Here is a 19,052-nt window from a genome sequence, read left to right as displayed (position 1 = left end):
AATAATCTGCAACAAAAGTCAGATTAATTGGGATTCAATATAAATTACAATGTCTGTTCACTATTTATGTCCTCAGTTTCAAATTCTTAATCTTCACATTTTCTATAATGTATTTGAACAAAACTCAAGGTAATTCTCTGACTGACAGATGGGATGTTTCTATTATGTGCATCTTTTGCAGTGCTCAGAATAAATGCTTATCTGTTCTACAGAGGATGATAGTTTCAAACAATTTGTCATAACTTCATCCCTCGAGTTTTCATTCAATATTCATACATTCATAAAATGTGTCATATTGTCATTTTTATTACAGCCATGACGTCAAATTAAGAATACTCTGTATTGTGGACTGGCAGATCGACCCACTCCATGTGTGGGACTTGACGCTTCGCAGCCGTCAGCTCGCGCCGTCGTCATCGTGTTCTGTGCATTCACTGTCCAAGCACATAGAGCTCAGCTGCTCCTCAAAATTCATATATGCATGGTTTTCCTTTTCCAATAATTTCTTCCATAGTTTTACTGAAAAAACACAAATTAAGAATAATTTTGTGGTTTCCAAAAATGTACATGTAAACACATAAAACCAGCCTGTGACTTACTGTACTCAGGCTCCTCGGACAGGGTGCCGTTTAGACCGGTTTGTATCTGCTCTGACACAAACGGCTGTTCTGTTTCTGCTGAGGTCTCCGGCTCTGTCTGCTCCAGGCTCAAAAGCATTGCTTCATATGCTTTTCTGGCCTCAGAAGATAATTCTATCATTTTATGATAAATGTCCTGTAAAACCAAACTAATGTTTATCAGAAACATAAGAGCTCCAGATTATAACTGAGCCGCTGTAACAGACTGACCTGTGCACCATCAAAGTTGAAGATACCAACTAGACTCACTGGCACGGCCTTGTTAACACAGCGACCCAAAGCTTTTCTGGACAAAGCGAAGATAAAGGGCACGTCCTGTTCACGACAGGTATGAATGATGGTGTGTAGAGCCTCATCCAAGCCTCCTGCAATATATATAATATATATATATTTATATTTCATTATAAAACACAAAACAGGTTTAAACTAAATGAAGCTGAACCTTTGGCCTGGCTGCGCTCACAGTTGGGTGAAATGATGACACATTTGACCTTCCTGAGTTTCAGGTGTTTGAGCACTTCTCGTAGACCCATGACGATTCTCCTTTTCATACGAGCCTTCATTGGGTCTTTTTGATACAGACGATCCTGGAAGCGCACAAGTTCCTTCAGAAGTGTTGTCACACATTCATCCACTTCTTTGCTGAGCATTTGAGTGCAATATCTGCCAACGCACAAAACGCCTTGGTCAAAAATCACAGGGTAATTGATATTGATAATAAAGTTAAAATAATGTTCAATATTTACTCCCGGAACTTTCTGCTGTGGATTTTAGGTGTATCCATGGGGGTGATTATTGTTGTTGGTGAAGTGGTCAGTTCTTGGGGAGGTTCCTCATGTTCCACTTTCTCCTCCTCCTCATCATCATTGATCTCCATTTGATCACCAAGTTCTTCTGTAGGACTGAGCACTTCATCTGTTCACGTATAAAAACACATGAGTCAGTGATTATCGTTTTGATTAGATGACCACTTCTATCATGCATTAACATTTTTTATTTATTATTTTTTAAACCAAATAATGAAATATTTTTGACTGAAAGCTTCTAGAGAATATTTACAAATAAAATTAATAAAAATCACAAACTGTTATTTATTTTGTGACATTTTGATTTAATAATATTGCCGTCTTTCTGATAAAATGTCTTTTGGCATGTGGTCTATAGTCTGCATAGTCCAGATAGTGATTACAATTATCAAAATACCAGACTAGTAAATCATTGTGATGAATTGTTTGTGTCTTAAACACAAATGCACTTATTTGGCCTTTCAGTCCTTCAAAGGTTAAGTGAGGCTTGTATAACCTGCGGCACTTGTTTCACAGTCTTCCTCCTCCGCCTCTGCGTGTACGGACTCGCTTTCAGGCAGTTCACCTCTCTCCTCGAGCAATCGCCTCTGCTTCCTCTCCTCGCGCTCCTTCAAAATTACCTACAACAATTTTTATTTTTTTAAAGGTGCACTGTGTAACTTTTCTGGTAGGGGGTGTTATTGCTTTGCCTGGATTGTGCCACACTATGGCATTAAACCGATCCATCTCCGTAGAGACAAACAAGTAAAACCATCAGACAAAGATTAGATCTGTGGAGAAGCAATCCCGCTCAGAGTAACAACGCGTGTTTCTCAAGGTATTTTAAAGAAACTGACGTCCTCTCCATGACAACCATGTGACTGAGCCTCCACCAGAAAAGCTACATAGTGCACCTTTAAGTAAATATACCATATATGTGTTTCAAAGTGATTTCAGAGTGAAACATTTGTACCATTGCCATTTAAACCGATCTTTTGAATGGTCATCATTACACCTGCTGTGATACCTTTTTCAGAGCAGTAGGTTTCTTTGCTTTTGGCACTTCCCTCTGCTTTCCTTTCTTGACCAATGGGCTCGTGGAGTCAAGAGGATTGTGTGCGATTTTTCCTTGTATAACAGGTTTCTTCTGCACAGGCGGTTGCTTAGGTACCACAGGCAAACCTCCACCAACTAAAAACACATAACGCTTTTACTGTGAGCCATCAGCCCTCAGTAAAAATCAGTTTTATTATAGAGACACTGGCATTACCTGAGAGTGTGAGAGGCTTCGTGTCCTGCTTGGCTTTTTGAGATTGTTTCTTTTCTAGAACTGCCAGCATGTTTCCAATGTCAAGCTGAACGGGCACTTTGCTCTTCTTACCTGAAACCTTCTCCGCTTTCTGCAAAAATAAGGAAAATTGTATTTAACGCATCAGTAAATAAACTTAAATATATATGTGTAGCATTCTGTACCTGTACTTTTGGGGCCTCTGTAAAAGGAGCCTTTGTATTTTGGGTTTTGTCCTTTTTCTGATTCATAGGCTGTTGCTGGATGCTTTGTCTTTGGTTTTCCTAAAAGAGCAAATGTCAGAATATAAAAATGTTTGATCACAGCAGAATGTTTAAGTGCATGAAGCACATCAGGGTAAGGTAATTAGATAACCACTAGTAGTTGCACTCAATAACAAACATACATTGTTGCATAGATGTGCTGTTTTGCTTCTGATAAATAACTTTTCTGTTCCAGTAAAAGAAGGTGTTAGGCCAGGAAACTCCTCTTCATCCTGCAAAGACAAATAAAAATAATAAGCTCATGCAACAGGCCGTTTTATTTTCCCGTGACTAAAGAAGATTTACCTCAAACCTCGGAGGGTCCTGATACAATACATTTTTATCAGATCCAGTTTCCATGTCTTCATCTGCATCTTTTGATTTCTTCTTTTTCTTCTTTCGCTTTTTCTTGCCTGTGTTGACTTCCTCCTCTTCCTGTACGACTTCATCAGCCTGCAAGGAGAGCAACACGCACATAGAATATTCAAAACACTTCATCACATCAGCGCTGCACAGGTTCTACATTTTCCTCATCAAGAAAATTAAAAATAATAGATAAATGAAATGTCTTACCTGCGCAGGCTTGGCTTTATCTTTCAGAACTGGCTTTTTGGGAGGTTGAGAGGCAATATTAGCCCAGGAGCTTGTAACAGAACCAGGGATACTCTCTTGAGCTGCAAAATATCCACCGTGACTACACCATGTTTTAAAATTTTACAACAGATTCCTTCCAAGCAAAATAAAAGACTCTCTACCCATTGCATTTCCTGATGAATTGGGAATTACTTCAGTCTGTGGAAACTTATACTTTGCTGGTGGCTTATAATTTGCTACTGGTGCATTTTTGTTCACCTATGAAAAACAACATATTTTCATTACAATGTAACTCCATCCTTAAACCATGAATATATCTGTAGCAGATGCAAAACCTTCCATGCCTTATCTGAATGTTCTTCCAAATTTTGAGTAGGAGGTCCCCAGCAATGTCTCTGGAAACGGGGGTCTCCTTGGTCCACAAAGATGCCACTTAACTCTGGGAACTCATCCATTTTCACTTCAAATGTAGTTTCTGGCATCTCCCTTCCTGTAGAAAATACAAAGCAAAATCCCTTAAGAGCTAGTAGAGCTAGTATTTACCATCTTAATGTAATAAGAATATTTAAAACAGACCTCTTCTCTTCATATCCTTTCTCCCATGCCCAGGACTTTTAGGGTTCCCCATTGATGTCTTGGGTTGCAAACAAAATATGAATAAGAACTTTTAGGCAACATTAGATTATTTTACTCATAATAAACCTTAGTTTGTAGATCCCCAGTGGTCTCAGTTTTGTGCCGAATGGTGTTCACTTTAATTACTGGTTTGTTATATCCATGTTTTCCCAAACTTGAATTGTCAGTAGCTGCTGATCCCCGCAATGAATGATTCCTTCAAAAAGAATGCATACAATATAGTAAGTGCACAGCCCAGTCTGTTATATAATCATACACATCAGGAATAATAGTAGACGTGCCCTCTTAAACTTGGACTGGACTTGTATGGGTTTGGTAAAATTACAGTGGCTGACGGCGCTGTCAGTTGCTCCCTCCTCTGTCTCCCCTGTGACGGCTCACGCTCCTAAAAACAATTTACAGGTTGAGTAAATCAAGTCAGCGACCTTTGGTCGATTCATAAAAGTCTAGTCTGTAGTTAAGACACAAGTACTTCTGTTATTCATGACACAATAACGTTACAGCTTGTCTTTGTAAGTATAACTAAGTTATACTAATATAACATAACTGGTACTTCACTAAATTAATAAAGTGTCAAGAGTCACAAGAGTCTGGCTCTAAAACCTCCGGCCACAGGACCCCACACCTGCACCTTCATCCACATATTCCTCACCATTTCTCGTGATTTTACTTTATTAAGTACACTTTCTACTAGTTGTTGCCTTACTTCACTGTCTATTAAAGGTCATTAAAGGTGATAAAAGTCATTTCAAAAGGTTTAGAGCAAAGCACTTCATTTCTAGTTTGCAAATAACTTCGTGTTGTCTCTGCTTGTGTAGGTTAATAGTTAAAAACATGTTGTCACAAAAAACAGGCCTATGTTGACAATGAAATATCTACATATACAAAATAAATAACATGGGATATTAAATGTAGTTTGTCCTTGGAGTTGCCGTAGGCCCTGTGTCTGCTTAAGTTTGGCACAAATCTGTGATGGTTAAGGTTAAAAAAGGGTTTAGACTTGTCTTTACTGTAAAACAATGCCAGCTTTTCTATCTTTACGCTGCTTTATCTTTACAGTGGACTTCTGTGCTCTTTTGGCCGCTGATTGTTTACTTTTATGGACCTGTGGATGAAGTCTGCAGATCTCTCTTTAAACACTAAACTTGGCTGCTTTTGATTGGACCATAAAAGCTGTTATGGAGAACCATTAATCAGCTTTGCATTTAATGTTCTTCCAAAACTATCTGCTCATGTTCCACATTTATAACACACACACTGCAGTTGTGCCTTTTAACTCTTTTAGCAGAATACAAACAGTACAGTGCTGTATTAGCTTAGCGTTAGCACGAAGCTAACGTGTTTTACCTTAAAATCTAAACTTTCTTACCTTGTCCATCTTTAGGTTTTCGTGTGCACCGTCAAAGTAATATGTACATTATTCCTAGAGTGTTTCGAGCTCTAACACACAGCAGAAATATGACTTTACACTCGCTTCATGCCGGATTAGCTCCTTTAACTTGTTACAGCAGCCGCGCGCAGGTCACGAGCTCATGTTTACATCAGTGAAGAGCGACACCTAGTGGACAAAGTCTGCAACTGCACCACTGTTTAGTCCACACACACGACTGAGAAAATAATACTTCAGAAACAAACACAAATGAATAAAACACTGTTCTTTTCTTACAAAATAAATATATATTTTGTTCATTAAAATAGAAACATGACAAAAGTAGTAAAAAAGCAACAGTTTCCTTTTTTGTTTACACAATTAAAGTTCAGCTGTTTCTTATAATACAATCAGTACATTGTAAACATCCATTTGGTCTTAGATCAGTACCGGCATATATCATAATTTGTGGCAAGCTATTTGTTCTTATCGTCCTGTAGGCTCCAGTCAGTTCTTAAAAGAGCCAAAGGTACAATGAAAGATGCAGATGAGAGCAAAAAACACGTTTTGGCTCCGGCTACCCAGTAAACTGTGAAATACAAATAAAATGAGTAAAGACCACAAGAAAAACTTTACATTATGTCATGAAATAATAATATTGTGACTTGGATCCTTACTAGTGGATGAGACAACTGGGCCCATTGCTCTGGCCAGGGCACCCAAACTCCGCAAGATCCCCATCACTGTGCCTTTCTGACTAACAGAACCTGGAAAAAAAGACATGGCAGATAAGAAACTTTAACATGGGACTGTAGTAAAGCCCTACACAGTCTACGAGTTTGTTAAAGTAAGTGAAGGTAAAGCTTACCATAGTCAGACACTAGAGTCGACAGACACGGCACAACTATTGCAGCCGCTGACAACAGAAAATATTAAATTAAAACACCCATTTTGCTCAATACTAACCCCATATTTGTTAAAATACATAAAAATACATTAAACATTGACCAGCAACTCACCAAAGGAGTATAGAGCCAGGCCAGTGTACAGCATAGTTACATTCCAGGAGAATCCAATGAGTAAAAATGCTGGAATCAAAGTCACCATGGCCTAAAATACAGTATGTAAAAATCAATCTCTACATTAATAAACAGGGGAAAAACTGTAGTGTTGTTTTGGTCATACCATTTGTACATTGCTTATGTGCTTTCCAGGTTTGATCCGTCGAGCATAACCTCCTTGGATCAAAGCCATGACGACGCCAATGAAGAAAAACATTTTCCCTTGCTGCATGCTGTTTAAGACATAGGAAGGAATAAGGGACTTTTCCAATCATTTGAAAAGTAAACGTGGTAGCCTGTACATACAATTATTAAAACATTATGCAAAACACCTTGTGAAATTGAAGCGCTGGTGTGTCAGAAAACTGAGTGTAAATTCCAGACCAGAGAAGAGGAAAAGGTAGCAAAAATAAACAAGACCCAATCTTCTTAGTTTCTCCATCCCTGTGAGAAAACAAAAGTCATATGTAGATTCACATATTGTTTACAAAGTCAGGTAAAGATCGAACTCACTTTGTTTTGAAGGAGAATCATTAGATCTGCTAATAGCCGAGAAGCACAGCAAAGATACTGGGTTCAGGAGGTCCCTGGAGTGACCAGAGAAAGTGGCCTTAAAAGAAAAAAAAACAAAAAACAATTTACTACTGCATCGCTAATACAGTTAAGAAGTTGTTATAATTTTACCTTGAGATCCTTTCTTAGTGTCTCAGGCAGCACAAGCCAAATAAAAAGCAGGTCTGCCACAGTGAAGGCCAAAGCAAGCAGCGCAGGAGTCTGGTGAAACGCATTGTCTTCTCCTGATGTCCTGGAGCTCATGGCAAAATAGGCTCCCATCAGAGGTCCCACAGTGAAGCCTAATGAAAAGGCAATGCCAATCATAGCCTGAAAACAGACATCGCACAGGTAAGACACACATCTTTTTCAGATGTTTTCAGCTTGAAAATACTATTCAACACATTCAAGTTGTACATACCATTCCCCTGTTCCTTGCTTTTGGACAAGGCAAGTCAGCTACAATGGCAGTACACAGACTGACATTTCCCTTACAGATTCCCCCAATTATACGAAACAAAAGAAACATGGTGAAGTTTCTGGAAACAGCCCACACGGCATACGAGGAGATGAGGCCAAACTGGAACACAAGCACTCGACTGAATAAAGGAATCTTAACATATCAACACATTTATAAAGACAAAACTATTAAGAAGTCGCTACACGTAATGATACTCACTGTAGTGACCATCAGCAGGGGCCGTCTGCCGTATCGGTCAGACAACGCCCCAGTGACAGGTGAGGACAAAAACTGTAGCAGCGAGAAAAGTGACCCAATCAAACCTGCAACACAAAACAAGTATTGATCACTTAATCTTTGTTAAAGGTGTACGATGTGACTTTACTTGAATCCATGGAGATTTTATTGGTTTTGGCTGGTATGTTCTAATCTATGGCATTAAACATAAATATCTCACATTTATTCAATTAAAGGTGTTATAATTGTGCAGATATACCTTGACATGCATACTGTGAGTGGGGCTACCTCTCCACAGATCTTACCTGTAACTTGACCCTGCTTGTACTCATGGAGATAAATACGTTTAATGCCATACTATGAACAGTCCAGGCAAATAATAACATCTCCATAAAGACAAGCAGATACAGCAGAGACTCTACCAGAACGTTTACAAAGTGCATCTTTAAATAATCTTAATATCTGAAGCAAAAATAGGTTCAGTACCTCCAAACAGAACAGTGTTGTATTTTTTATCTAACGGAATCCCAATAGACTCCCTGAACCAGTCCACAGCAGCCTGCATACACTGATAGACACCATCCTGCAAAGTGGGAAAAAGAAAACAAAGAGTGAAAGTGAATTTAATTCTGCATGAATGAGCTGGCATCTGTCATCACAGTCTCTCTGAACTGTCATGTGTGTCTTCTCCACACAAAACCTCCTTTGTTTGATCCACAGTCCATCAGTCAGGCAGTAACAGGGTGATTTAACAACTCCAGAACATTCACTGTAAAGTAAATATTTGAACATACTTGTTCCTGTGAGTAGTGGTCCAAAATTGAAGGCAGCAGAGGCAGGATCAAGGTAAAACCAAGCAGATCCAAAACGAGAATGATGAAGACTATGTTGATGATTCTGGCTGAGAAGGACCCTCCTTCCTTTTCAGTGCTGTTTGTATCTGACATGGTTTTCTAGGAGTAGAAAGAAGCACAAGTTAGTACAAGCAGAACAGTCACAACAGTTCCAGTTAATGAGACTTAAATGTGGGCCACTTGGCTATACCAGTGTTAGTACAGAACACACCTTTTTTCCTGTAAATGTTTATGTTTAGTGTCAGTAAGGAACAAGGAAACACTGACAGCAAAATGTCCTAAGACACAGCCCATTAATTAGAATTTCTACAACCAAATCCTTAAAGGGAGGTAGATGACTTTGCATTGTTCATATAAAATACTTTGCAGTGACAAAGCCTAAAAAATGCAACAAGTTGTACCTGGATTTGCGATGCAGCTCTTCCCTGATTCTTTCTTCAGCCCATTGCTATGAGTTCATACCAGGAAACGGTGTCCTCTTACACTTTGTTTGAGACAGAGCACATCCAAGCACCGCCCAGGGGGAGGGGGAGGAGGAGGAGGAGGAGGAGGAGGAGGGAGTTGACTTGGATTTACTCTGCTTCTTAACTGTTATATCTGAGTCATTCCTTGGCAAGAAGAGTCATAACATAAAGATTTGCATAAAAACAAGCAAAGCGGCAGTATGAACCAGTTTCTATCAAAGCTTATCATTAAATTACAGTGTTTCATTCTACATTTGATAAAAGAGCAGAAAAATCACATGAGGATTTCCATTTTATTCAAATATGGATATTACAGTAGATAGGCTATACATACATAAAAAGTCAATAGAGTCTATGCCCAGTCACTAAAAGATCTCAAATTGGTCACAAAAATAACAAAAAGTAAAACATGTAGATGTACTAAAGATGTTAAGGCAATAAGATTTGAGGTTGGCTTGGTTATAAAAGGTGAACTCAAATCGTGTTCTGTATTTGCAATATTAGTTTTATTTTAAAAAACATAAGGTCTATACAGAAAAAAGATTTAAAACTTCGATAGATCTATAAAATGCATGATAAAATACGAGAAAGAAAAATACCCATACATCAGGCCTGCAACGATGACAACATATATTTACAAATTCTGACTCTATTGCTTCAAAATACTGTTACATTCCGTGTCTCATCATGTGACGTTCAAGTTCTGAAGTATTTGCGAAACTTCTTCCACAATAGTCACAAGGAAACAGGTTTACTGCAACTCTCTCAGTGGCTGTAACACAGAAAACACGGTTAATTAACTCAAAGCTCTGACTGTTTTTTTTAAGGTTACTTTCATGTTCTATAATTTGAGGAGGAATTGAGAGCAGGGACCTGTATAACTACGGGAGATTCACCATTTTTGAAAGAAATATCCAAGCTGATGATCCACAAATGTCTCCACAATCTTGCCATATTAAACTAATGGCTTAAAATACATTCAACTGACAACAATCAGGTCTTTGGGGTTGAATAATAGTGTCTCTCTCTAAAGCTAAGATAATTTTAGCTCAGGAAATAGCAAAAAGTTCTGTTAACTGAGCAAAAGTTTTAAAGAGAAGACGTTTCACTGTGGCATCGCTATAGAATCTACTTGAACGACTGAGGATTACACGAATAATAGTTAAATTATGGAGACAGAGAAGACATTTAACTTATTGCCAGTTTTTGTTGATGGTTAATACAGTGATATGAACCAGAATCCAGGTCAACAAATCTGCAATCTGACAGTTAATCTAACCTTTTATTCTCCCACAGAATCCTGATCTGCCTTCCAGCTCAAAAACGATAACCATTCTTGAATCTCATGATGTGACCTCTTCAAATAATACTTCATACTTACCCTGCAACACAGGAGGAGAGTTGTGGACTTGTAATCCATTCTCCACGTTACACACATCAGAGCTTTCGTTGTCACCTTCTTCCCTTATCAATGAACATGGAGACTCAGAGTTTACACCAGATTGTGCAAAAACAAGTTGTTGTTCCTTGAAATATTTTTCCAGGATTGGCATTTCTGCATAAGGACTCTCAGTACTCTCAGTACAAGGTACAGAGCTGGGAGGTAGAGTATTCTGCATGTCTGTGTTTGTTTTAGGGTCCTGTTTTGAATCGAGAGCAGCCACATTGTTTGAATCGTTATCCGTTGTACCGTTTTGAGGTTCACTCTCCGTGTTTCCCTCCATGATTTGAGGGTTGTTTTGAGACTGATCTTCCTCCACACACATAGGCGAGCTCTCTGATATATTTTCAGCAGCTTTTAATTGGACTTGGTCGTCATTCTGTTCATCATTTATGCTATGTGCATGATCCAAACTTTGTCCAGATACGCTCTGCGTTTTGGGGCTATCTGGATTACTGAGATTTTCTTCAGCATCTTCATCTTGATTCTTATTTGGTGGGTGGTTCTTGCTCATCATTTGCTCATTATTTTCAGGCTGGTATAACACTTCGTCGTCGTCATAATCATCTTGAGAAATCCTGTCTTCTAAGGCTTCTAACTGATCCAGACTAACTTGGCCCACAAGCTGATGGTTTCGTACAACCTGTCAAATAAAATGCAACAAACTTAATACGCAGACTTTTTGAAAAATGCATCAAATATAAGAATTTGCGAGGGCTTATCTGGAAAGTATCTAAAGTTATGACACTGAATCTCATTTCTTGTCCATGAAGCCACTAATCTTACTTCTTAGGTCATTTAATTTATCCTTAGCGCTGAATAAAGGCCCTCCATTTCTAAAGCAACTGTATTTTCCTTTTGTTTGTTGATACTGTCAGAGAAGATGTTGAACTAAATCAGTTTTGGTTTCATGTACATAGGCCCAGTAACTACAGCGACATTAACTATAAACCAGATCAACAAATCTACAAATTACACCGTAGACTTGTGACCTGTCTCCAGCTCAGTTTTAAACCATAAGAATTCAAAAATACGTATTAGGACATTCCCCACCTGATGTTTATCACACAGGTGCTCCTCCAGTTCCCTCAGCTGTGCACATTCAAAGTAGCACAGTCGACACTTGAATGGTTTGAGGTCGTTGTGTTTGGCCATGTGTGAACGCAGACTGTCTGCACTTCCACTTGTAAATGTGCACTTGTAACATCGGAAGACAATCCCTTGAAGATAACGTGACAGTTTTGGTCTGCGCACTTCAATAGGCATAACTCGATCCTCTAAAAAAAACAATGTAATAAAAAAAAATATTAAGAAAACATGTTTTAATTAGTCATTTTAGCTGGGAATAAAACATACCGCGATGCAGGACAATGTGGTCGATCATGTTGTTTTTGTTTTTTGATTGATAAAGACAAAAAGGGCAGCAGAGGTTCTTATGGTGTGTGGGCTCAGACTGGACGGCAGAATGACCCATTTGCTCATGGAGATCCAGGTTTTGTCTGTAGAAAAGTATAGTTCCATGGTCAGTTCAGAGTATTTTATTATACGCTTAGTTAAAATGACAAGTTCAGATTTACTTAAAACAGCTGAAAAAGTTGCAGTCCTTGCACCGGATCAGCTTTTTACCATGACGCCGCAGGTAGTGGCGTCTCATATTGGAATAGTGTTGAGAGTTAAAATTGCACATTTCACATGGAAGCATTCTCGGGTCACTCAACTGGATATTTTGCGTTTTTGACGCAGGATCTACCTGAGCCATAACATTGTAGTGTTTTAACTGGCGCTGCACGTCTGGGGGCTCAAGGTAAGAGTCTGTTGATGAAAAACAAACTTTAACAGAGATGCAGGTACCATTTTCTAAAACCTTGACCTTAATTAGCCTTAATAAAGTATAAACAGTCTTGATTCTTGATCTGATTGTTTATTAAGAATGATTCAGACTTAGAAACCATTTAATTTAAGGTTAGGAGTCAAGGAATTAATGAAGTAGTTACTAGGGCTGAACAATTTGGAAAAAATATCTAATTGTAATTTTCTTATATGCAATGAGATTATTTGTGATTTATGGTTTAATAAAAGAAGTCTGTTTGATGTTTACATTTTAAAAGAAGAACTGACAAAAAGACTAAAATATGAACCACATTTCAGAAGATGTTTGTACAGATCTAAACTACAGTTTAGACAATTTTTATGCAAAGTAACACAGTGGACAGTGTAAGACTATGGTACTGCAGCCTTTGTGATTTGCCAATTGTTTAACTTCAAATTAATCTTGTAGCCCTAGTAGGCACTAAGCCTGAATCATTCTTAATAAACTATTTGTTCATGCTTTATTAAGGCTATAAAAGTATAGTTATAGTATAGTTATTACTGTTACTGAGACTCAAATCACAGCGCAGACCAGATTTATTCACAATTTTATCACTTACTTTCAGGTTCATCATCATCGGCATTAATGTCATCGACGCCATTTTGTGGAGCCTCGTTATCTCTTTGTTGAGCCTCATCCAAGTGTTTACTCACTTCAAAAGAATTCAAAACATCTGATACAAACAGAAATGTGTTAAAATGGTGAAACACACGACCGTAGTAGTGTACATTATAAAATGGATCCAACAAGGGAAAAAAATGGAGAAACAAACAAACAGTACTGGTCTAAAATGGCTTCATACTCACGTGGATGTTTTTTTATTATATGGTTTTTCGACAGGCTCAACAGTGGAGTTCGATATGTACAGAGCGCACACATAAAGGGTCGTGTAGTCCCAGCTCTGTAGATTATGCACCGATTAATGCTGTTGGGGAAAATCACATATACTAATAAATGAATATGAAACTCTGGTAAACAGAATGCCATACTGTGGAACATTGCAGTCAAAGAAATAACCCCAACAATAAAAGAAGAAGGTGTCAGAGTCTATCAGAAAAGTTACAAAGTGCACATTTACAGTATGTACATTTGCAAATCATAACCAATATGTATGACACTTTTATTTTGACAATTTAGTGTTTTGATCAGAAAAAGACAACTTACTGCTCCTGGGAGTCCGCAGTAGTTGCGCTGTCCAGTGCTGCTAAAGCTGCGTGGCTGCGTTCATGTGAGCGCAGTCCTTTGAGGGACTTGAACGACCTCTTACAGCGTTGGCAGTGGTGGATTCCATCACTATGTTGCTCCTCAGAAAACTCTGGCACTTCAAAGCCCAAATGAGAAGAGGCTGACGCTGAATGACTGATAACTGTCTCTTCATCTTTCACATTTAACCCAGTCTCCTCTTCATCTGGATTTAAAGTAGGGGGCGTCTCTTGCTCAGAAACCTACAGAATGAGATTACATGTCAGTACATTATTACTCAAACAAAGATCTGTAAATGCACTTTCACTTACTTTGGTTTCCAGTACTTTATACTTCTTCAGCCACCTTGCCCTGTGGCGATCCAAGTGTTTGCATAGGTTTTTAATCCCAAACAGTTTCTTTTCGCAGTAATTACACTTGTAAATACCTGTTGTCCTAGCTGTTCTTTTTGCCAATATTTTAAAGTCAATTTGCATCTCAGTAATGTGAATTGCTCGGTAGTGGGCCAGAAGTCTCCCTTTTGATTCAAATAACACATTGTGGCACTTTTTGCAACTAAACTGACCACTGGGCAGTGTTGACTTATAATTCTTGTACATCTCCATATGTTGGTACACAGCAAGTGAATCATACTTGTGTCTGTTCTTTAAGTGAGCGATCAAGTACCTCCGATAGGGAGAGCCATAAGAGCAGGTACTGCACTTGTAAACTTGTTGTGGGATTGTGGTCTTGACGTTGCTTGCTGGTTGTTCCAGTGGATTTTTTGTTTGCCCCATTTCTTCATGTTTGAAAAACATTTTTGGCTTATTTGCTTGGTGGAAAAGTGGAGAATAATATTTGATATAAGAGGATTTCCCATGTCTTTGCATATAATGGTTTCCAAGTTGCTTTAGGATTGAGGTTGAATAAGAACACATAGAGCACTTGAAGAAATGGCGAAATTTGCTTACCAGTTTCTTCTGATCCGAAGTACCAGACTCAGACACTGATGACTGTGCACTGTCATGCACAGCTGGTTCCTGTGAGGTGACTTGTGCGCTTGACTTATGGTCTATTTCACAATGTCTTTTAAGTTTCTTGTGTCCACCATAAATCAAGGGGCATCTTCTGCACCGATACCCCCCAAAATTTTTTTGCTTTTCACTTAGGCATCCAATCATATTTGCCAAATCTAATTCAATAGTTTTGAGTTTGCCTGCCCTAACTACAATCTTTGGGTGTAGCATTTGGGAGTGGGTCAGAGTTCCATGATAACTAGAGTTGACATACCGGCAGCTTGGACACTTGTACATCAGAATCATTTTACTTTCTCTAGATGCAGCACTTGCTGCTTTCTCCTCCGCGGATGGTTCGTTACATAGAGGTGCATAGTATTTCAAAGAAGCCTCTTTTCCATGTTTCTTTGTATAATGAATTCCAAGGCGGACTCTTGTAACAAAAGCATCTGGACAAAGAACACAAGAGAATATACTAATATTCTTTGGGCAAACACTCACATGGTCAGTGTGTTCCTTTTCTGTGGCACAGTACAAACCACAATGCTGGCACCAGATTTCTTCTTGTTTGAGTTGACCATCTGTATTTTGTACAGGTGGGTTCTTGTGAGTCACACGGTGTAGCTTCAGCTTTTCCTTTGATGGACAAATCTGAGAACAATCTTTGCACATGTAGCCACAAAATTTCCATGTGCCCATTTTAACCTTCATTTCCACATTTTTGAGATGTTCACGCTCAATGTAGATAGAGTCAATCTTCATTGCTTTGTTGGGATGCTTCATAATAGTATGTGTAACAACACCCTGTCTAATGTTATTCACATAGCTACAGCTGTGGCATTTGAAAACTTGGGTGCGCTCTTCCATTTCTAGCTTTGGGATTTCCACATCAATCTCACTACGGTGTTTCATTCCCATGTGAATTAGAAGACCACCACGTCCTTCGAATTTTGCTGAACAATAAGAGCAACTATAATCTTTAGGTTGTTCAGTTGGAACGTTTAAACTGTCAAAATCAAGAGGCACTTGGTATGAATCAAAGGCCACCTCTTCATCACCAGTATCGTCATCCTCATCATCACTGTCTTGCTGTATGTCAGAATCTTTTTTTGCTTTTGTGGTGTTATTGTTAAAAGCATTGCTTCTCTTTTTGGGATCACATACATCAGGGCTTAAATACATGGAAGTATTCATAAACTGGTCGCGTAAATGTCGTGCATGTTTCTCTATGCCATGGTGTCTGACCGTTTTCAGATCCTCGTGGCAGAAGGAACACATATCACAGTGGTATCCAGGCTGAAATGTGGCCTCTGTGCCACAAAGCCCTACAATGTCTGAATAAGGCAGATTATTTTTGTGTGCAGATTGAAGATGCTTTCTCATAAGATATAAATAATTTGTTCTATATGGACATTTTATGCATTTAAGTTTTATTTCTTTGTCTGGCTCAAGAACAGATATTTTTGTAGGAGTGACTGTCTGATTTTGTACTATGGATTTAATCTGAGGTCTTAAATTTAACCGTTCATAAATCATGGATGTATACTCTGCAATTTGCTGTGGGGTACTCCGAAAGTCTTTATGTGACTTAAGGTAGTGTCCAGTAACCACATTTATGTCCCTATTCCTGTAATTGCACAAATGGCAAAAAACCAACGTAGTGTCGCCATTAATCAGAGGAAGAGGCAGACCTGAAGGAAGAATTGAGTCATTTGGATGAGTTTTGGATTTTTCAATTTGATCATGAACCATGGCTGTGTACTCAAGAATACCCGATTTTCCTTTACTGATGGTGTGAAGCTTATTCTGGTGGTTCAATATACCGATTAAAGCAGGATTCCCATAGTTGCACTCTTGGCAATAATACAAATCTTGCGGATGTATGTATGTATTTGCCTCTATATTAGGCACAGGTGTCGGATATTTTTGCTCCATCTCTGCAGTGTAGCGCAGGATTTCCTCAATTGTTGTAGTTGTTCCATGTTTTGCATTATGGTGAGAAAGTACACTTTTTATATTCGATTTGGAAAAGTTGCAACAATTGCAGAAGAACATCTTCTCAATTGGTGAAGATGATGAGGCATTGTCCAACACAGCTGTCTGTGGTGCTGCTTGCGAATTACAATCATCTGAAATGTTCTCATCTTCCAGATCAGAGACTGGGGATGCCCAACTTTCTTCCACTTCAAAGGAGCGGGGGATATTCTGCTCTGTGCCAAGCTTCTGCTCTGATGCTCCATCGACTGGAGCAATAACTAGCTGCTTAATTTTATCTAATGTGACAGGTTCTTCTGGGTGGCATTTTTTGTAGTGGACATGCAGGACAACAACAGATTTGTGACTGAAGGGACACACTCCACAGTAATACAACGCCCCATCATGTGATTTGGGGGTAGATGTCATTCTCTCGTCCGTGCTGGCTGTGGTGGTCATCTCAGTTTCATGCTTTTCAGGGCTGTTATTCTCTTCTGAATTTCGCCTACAGTTTGAATAACCATCTTGTTGCGCAGAGGAATATTTTCTGTACCATAATGGATTTTCGATTTTTTCAGATGGATGATGCTTCTTGTAGTGTTCTTTTAAACTTTGCAATATTTTTGATGTAAATGGGCACACAAAACACTTATGAACCAAATCAGCCAATTTAAGACTGAGGATTCCAGGGGCATCTGGATGATCCTTGCTGTAGTGATCATGTAGATGAGCTTCAATTGAGAATTCAACTGGACACTCTAAACACCGAAAGATGGCAGTCTGGTCACCCTCCTCCTCAATGTAAGCAGAGTTGCATTTTATGTACGGATGGTTGTCTTCATAATGGCTGACGAGATGCATCAGGTCTGTGGTGTTATATACACAGTGCTTACATGAATATTTTTTTATGAGCCCTTTCTTGTCATGATCTGGTTTCTCTTCATCATCACTGAACTCTAAAGAAAGTTCACTAGTTGATGGTTTCAGTTTTGCAATTGGGGTTTCAGTTTCTAATTTAGACTTTTTTGGACAATTAGATTCAGCAACTTCGTCAGCCATTCTCTTACTATTGTTCTTTGGTGGCACTTCTTTGAAAGGATCCACAGGAATTGCTGAAGTTGGGTCTGATATCATATCCAAATCACTGATGAGTGATTTAGCACTGCCCGAAGAACCCTTAGCCAAATCTATTGATTTTGCCATCACCTGGAACACCCCCGATGAGTTCAAAGAAGATTCTTCTAGACGCAAAGTTTTTTCGTCCCTTTTATTAGGTTCACTGTCTGACTTCAGTGTGGTTGATGTACTTGTAGAAGCCTTGTGTTTATGAATCATCATGCTTGTTTTTGCAGTTTGATTTTCATAATTACGAAATCCTTTGCATTGTTGTTTATGGTCACGATAAACGACCCAGTTACCACTTTTAAAATTACAGTTCTTGCAATTGAAAGCAAAATCAGTCTTTTTTCGTTTATGACTTTTGTTAAGCTTGGATTTACCTAGTTTAAGACTATGGTCCAACTTGTTTTTACCTAGTTTAAGGCCAGTATCAGGCTTGGATTTGCTTTGTGGCACAGATTTGAGGCCAGAGTCTCTGAGTGCTGAATCAACAGAAAGGCCATGCACCTGGTGGAGATGTTCATACAGATAGATCCTGGTTTTGAAGATAAGAACACAGTGACTGCAGTTGTAAGATGTAGCAGTGTCTTGAGGAGAGGCTTTGCTTGGAGTCATGTTGCTAAAAGCATGGTGCGCAGAATCTAGAGAATAAAAAGGAAACATTGAAGAATTTGGTGCACTTAAACTGTACTCTCAGCAACACAAAACACACACACGCCTACCGTTTGGCATCTTGCATTGTCTGTTATCACCTCAAAAGCAGGCTGGAGTAGATACACCTAAAGAAAAAGTAGTTACGGTATCAATTTGTATGAAAATATGAAAGGATTTAATGCGTTAGTGACAACAGAGAGTAATTAAGGTTTAGATCTGCAACTCAGAGGCAGATGGGTTCACCTTGATGAGTACATAACTACAATATAATAACTAAAAGACGCGTTTTCATGCATCGTCGACGTCTTCTCCTCAAATCAGACCAGCACCATCAGCAGGAGGAAGAATAGGCTCGGGACAAGTACAAGTACAGCGTTTACATTTAGAGTTCACGGTTAGAACTAGTTTGTAATACCCGAAAGACCAAATGTTGGGATATTACATACTCACACATTATGGAAACCGTCCAAATGAGGTTATAACGTAATGTTTTTACTCGTTATTTGTGGTGAAGCGACCACTCACATTTCCGCCATTTTTCCCGCGACAACAGTGCAGTGTCCGAGCATCCACTTCCGGTTCCAACCGTAGAAAT

General features: G+C 38.8%; 3 protein-coding genes across 5 annotated transcripts; all 3 read right to left on the bottom strand.

Annotated features, from left to right (window-relative positions):
* Positions 1 to 383: 383 nt before the first annotated feature.
* LOC117376665 (selenocysteine insertion sequence-binding protein 2-like) lies at positions 384 to 5,794 on the bottom strand. Of its 2 annotated transcripts, none has more exons than XM_033973186.2 (18): positions 5,574 to 5,794; positions 4,486 to 4,589; positions 4,271 to 4,400; positions 4,145 to 4,202; positions 3,913 to 4,058; positions 3,730 to 3,826; positions 3,548 to 3,648; positions 3,281 to 3,427; positions 3,118 to 3,207; positions 2,897 to 2,995; positions 2,694 to 2,823; positions 2,451 to 2,614; positions 1,941 to 2,064; positions 1,385 to 1,553; positions 1,081 to 1,301; positions 849 to 1,003; positions 600 to 774; positions 384 to 519 (listed from the first exon to the last, which is right to left on the bottom strand). In XM_033973186.2, exons 1-18 carry the CDS (start codon positions 5,580 to 5,582, stop codon positions 398 to 400), a joined length of 2,241 nt encoding a protein of 746 aa, XP_033829077.2. In that variant the 5' UTR covers positions 5,583 to 5,794; the 3' UTR covers positions 384 to 397. The 2 variants fall into 2 exon arrangements, with proteins under 2 accessions (XP_033829077.2, XP_033829075.2); XM_033973184.2 differs by having other exon boundaries at positions 3,904 to 4,058; positions 5,574 to 5,727.
* Positions 5,795 to 5,867: 73 nt separating this feature from the next.
* Positions 5,868 to 9,213, bottom strand: mfsd10 (major facilitator superfamily domain containing 10). The gene is made up of 13 exons (XM_033972705.2): positions 9,139 to 9,213; positions 8,678 to 8,836; positions 8,370 to 8,466; positions 7,866 to 7,969; positions 7,608 to 7,766; positions 7,319 to 7,516; positions 7,148 to 7,244; positions 6,967 to 7,078; positions 6,759 to 6,867; positions 6,593 to 6,683; positions 6,442 to 6,489; positions 6,251 to 6,340; positions 5,868 to 6,162 (listed from the first exon to the last, which is right to left on the bottom strand). Exons 2-13 carry the CDS (start codon positions 8,828 to 8,830, stop codon positions 6,050 to 6,052), a joined length of 1,371 nt encoding a protein of 456 aa, XP_033828596.1. The 5' UTR covers positions 8,831 to 8,836; positions 9,139 to 9,213; the 3' UTR covers positions 5,868 to 6,049.
* A 431-nt stretch (positions 9,214 to 9,644) lies between these two features.
* On the bottom strand, positions 9,645 to 19,028 carry LOC117376503 (zinc finger protein 462-like). 2 transcript variants are annotated; one of them, XM_033973002.2, is made up of 11 exons: positions 18,908 to 19,028; positions 18,526 to 18,582; positions 14,027 to 18,444; positions 13,677 to 13,957; positions 13,319 to 13,437; positions 13,072 to 13,185; positions 12,220 to 12,454; positions 11,999 to 12,141; positions 11,696 to 11,919; positions 10,583 to 11,285; positions 9,645 to 9,973 (listed from the first exon to the last, which is right to left on the bottom strand). In XM_033973002.2, exons 2-11 carry the CDS (start codon positions 18,533 to 18,535, stop codon positions 9,870 to 9,872), a joined length of 6,351 nt encoding a protein of 2,116 aa, XP_033828893.1. In that variant the 5' UTR covers positions 18,536 to 18,582; positions 18,908 to 19,028; the 3' UTR covers positions 9,645 to 9,869. The 2 variants fall into 2 exon arrangements, with proteins under 2 accessions (XP_033828893.1, XP_055080175.1); XM_055224200.1 differs by having other exon boundaries at positions 18,983 to 19,028.
* Between the last annotated feature and the right edge of the window lie 24 nt (positions 19,029 to 19,052).

This window comes from Periophthalmus magnuspinnatus, chromosome 9 (assembly GCF_009829125.3).
Source record: "Periophthalmus magnuspinnatus isolate fPerMag1 chromosome 9, fPerMag1.2.pri, whole genome shotgun sequence".
NCBI lineage: Eukaryota > Metazoa > Chordata > Actinopteri > Gobiiformes > Gobiidae > Periophthalmus > Periophthalmus magnuspinnatus.
The sequence above is the reverse complement of the archived record's forward strand: the minus strand, read 5'-3'. Positions and strand labels throughout refer to the sequence as shown.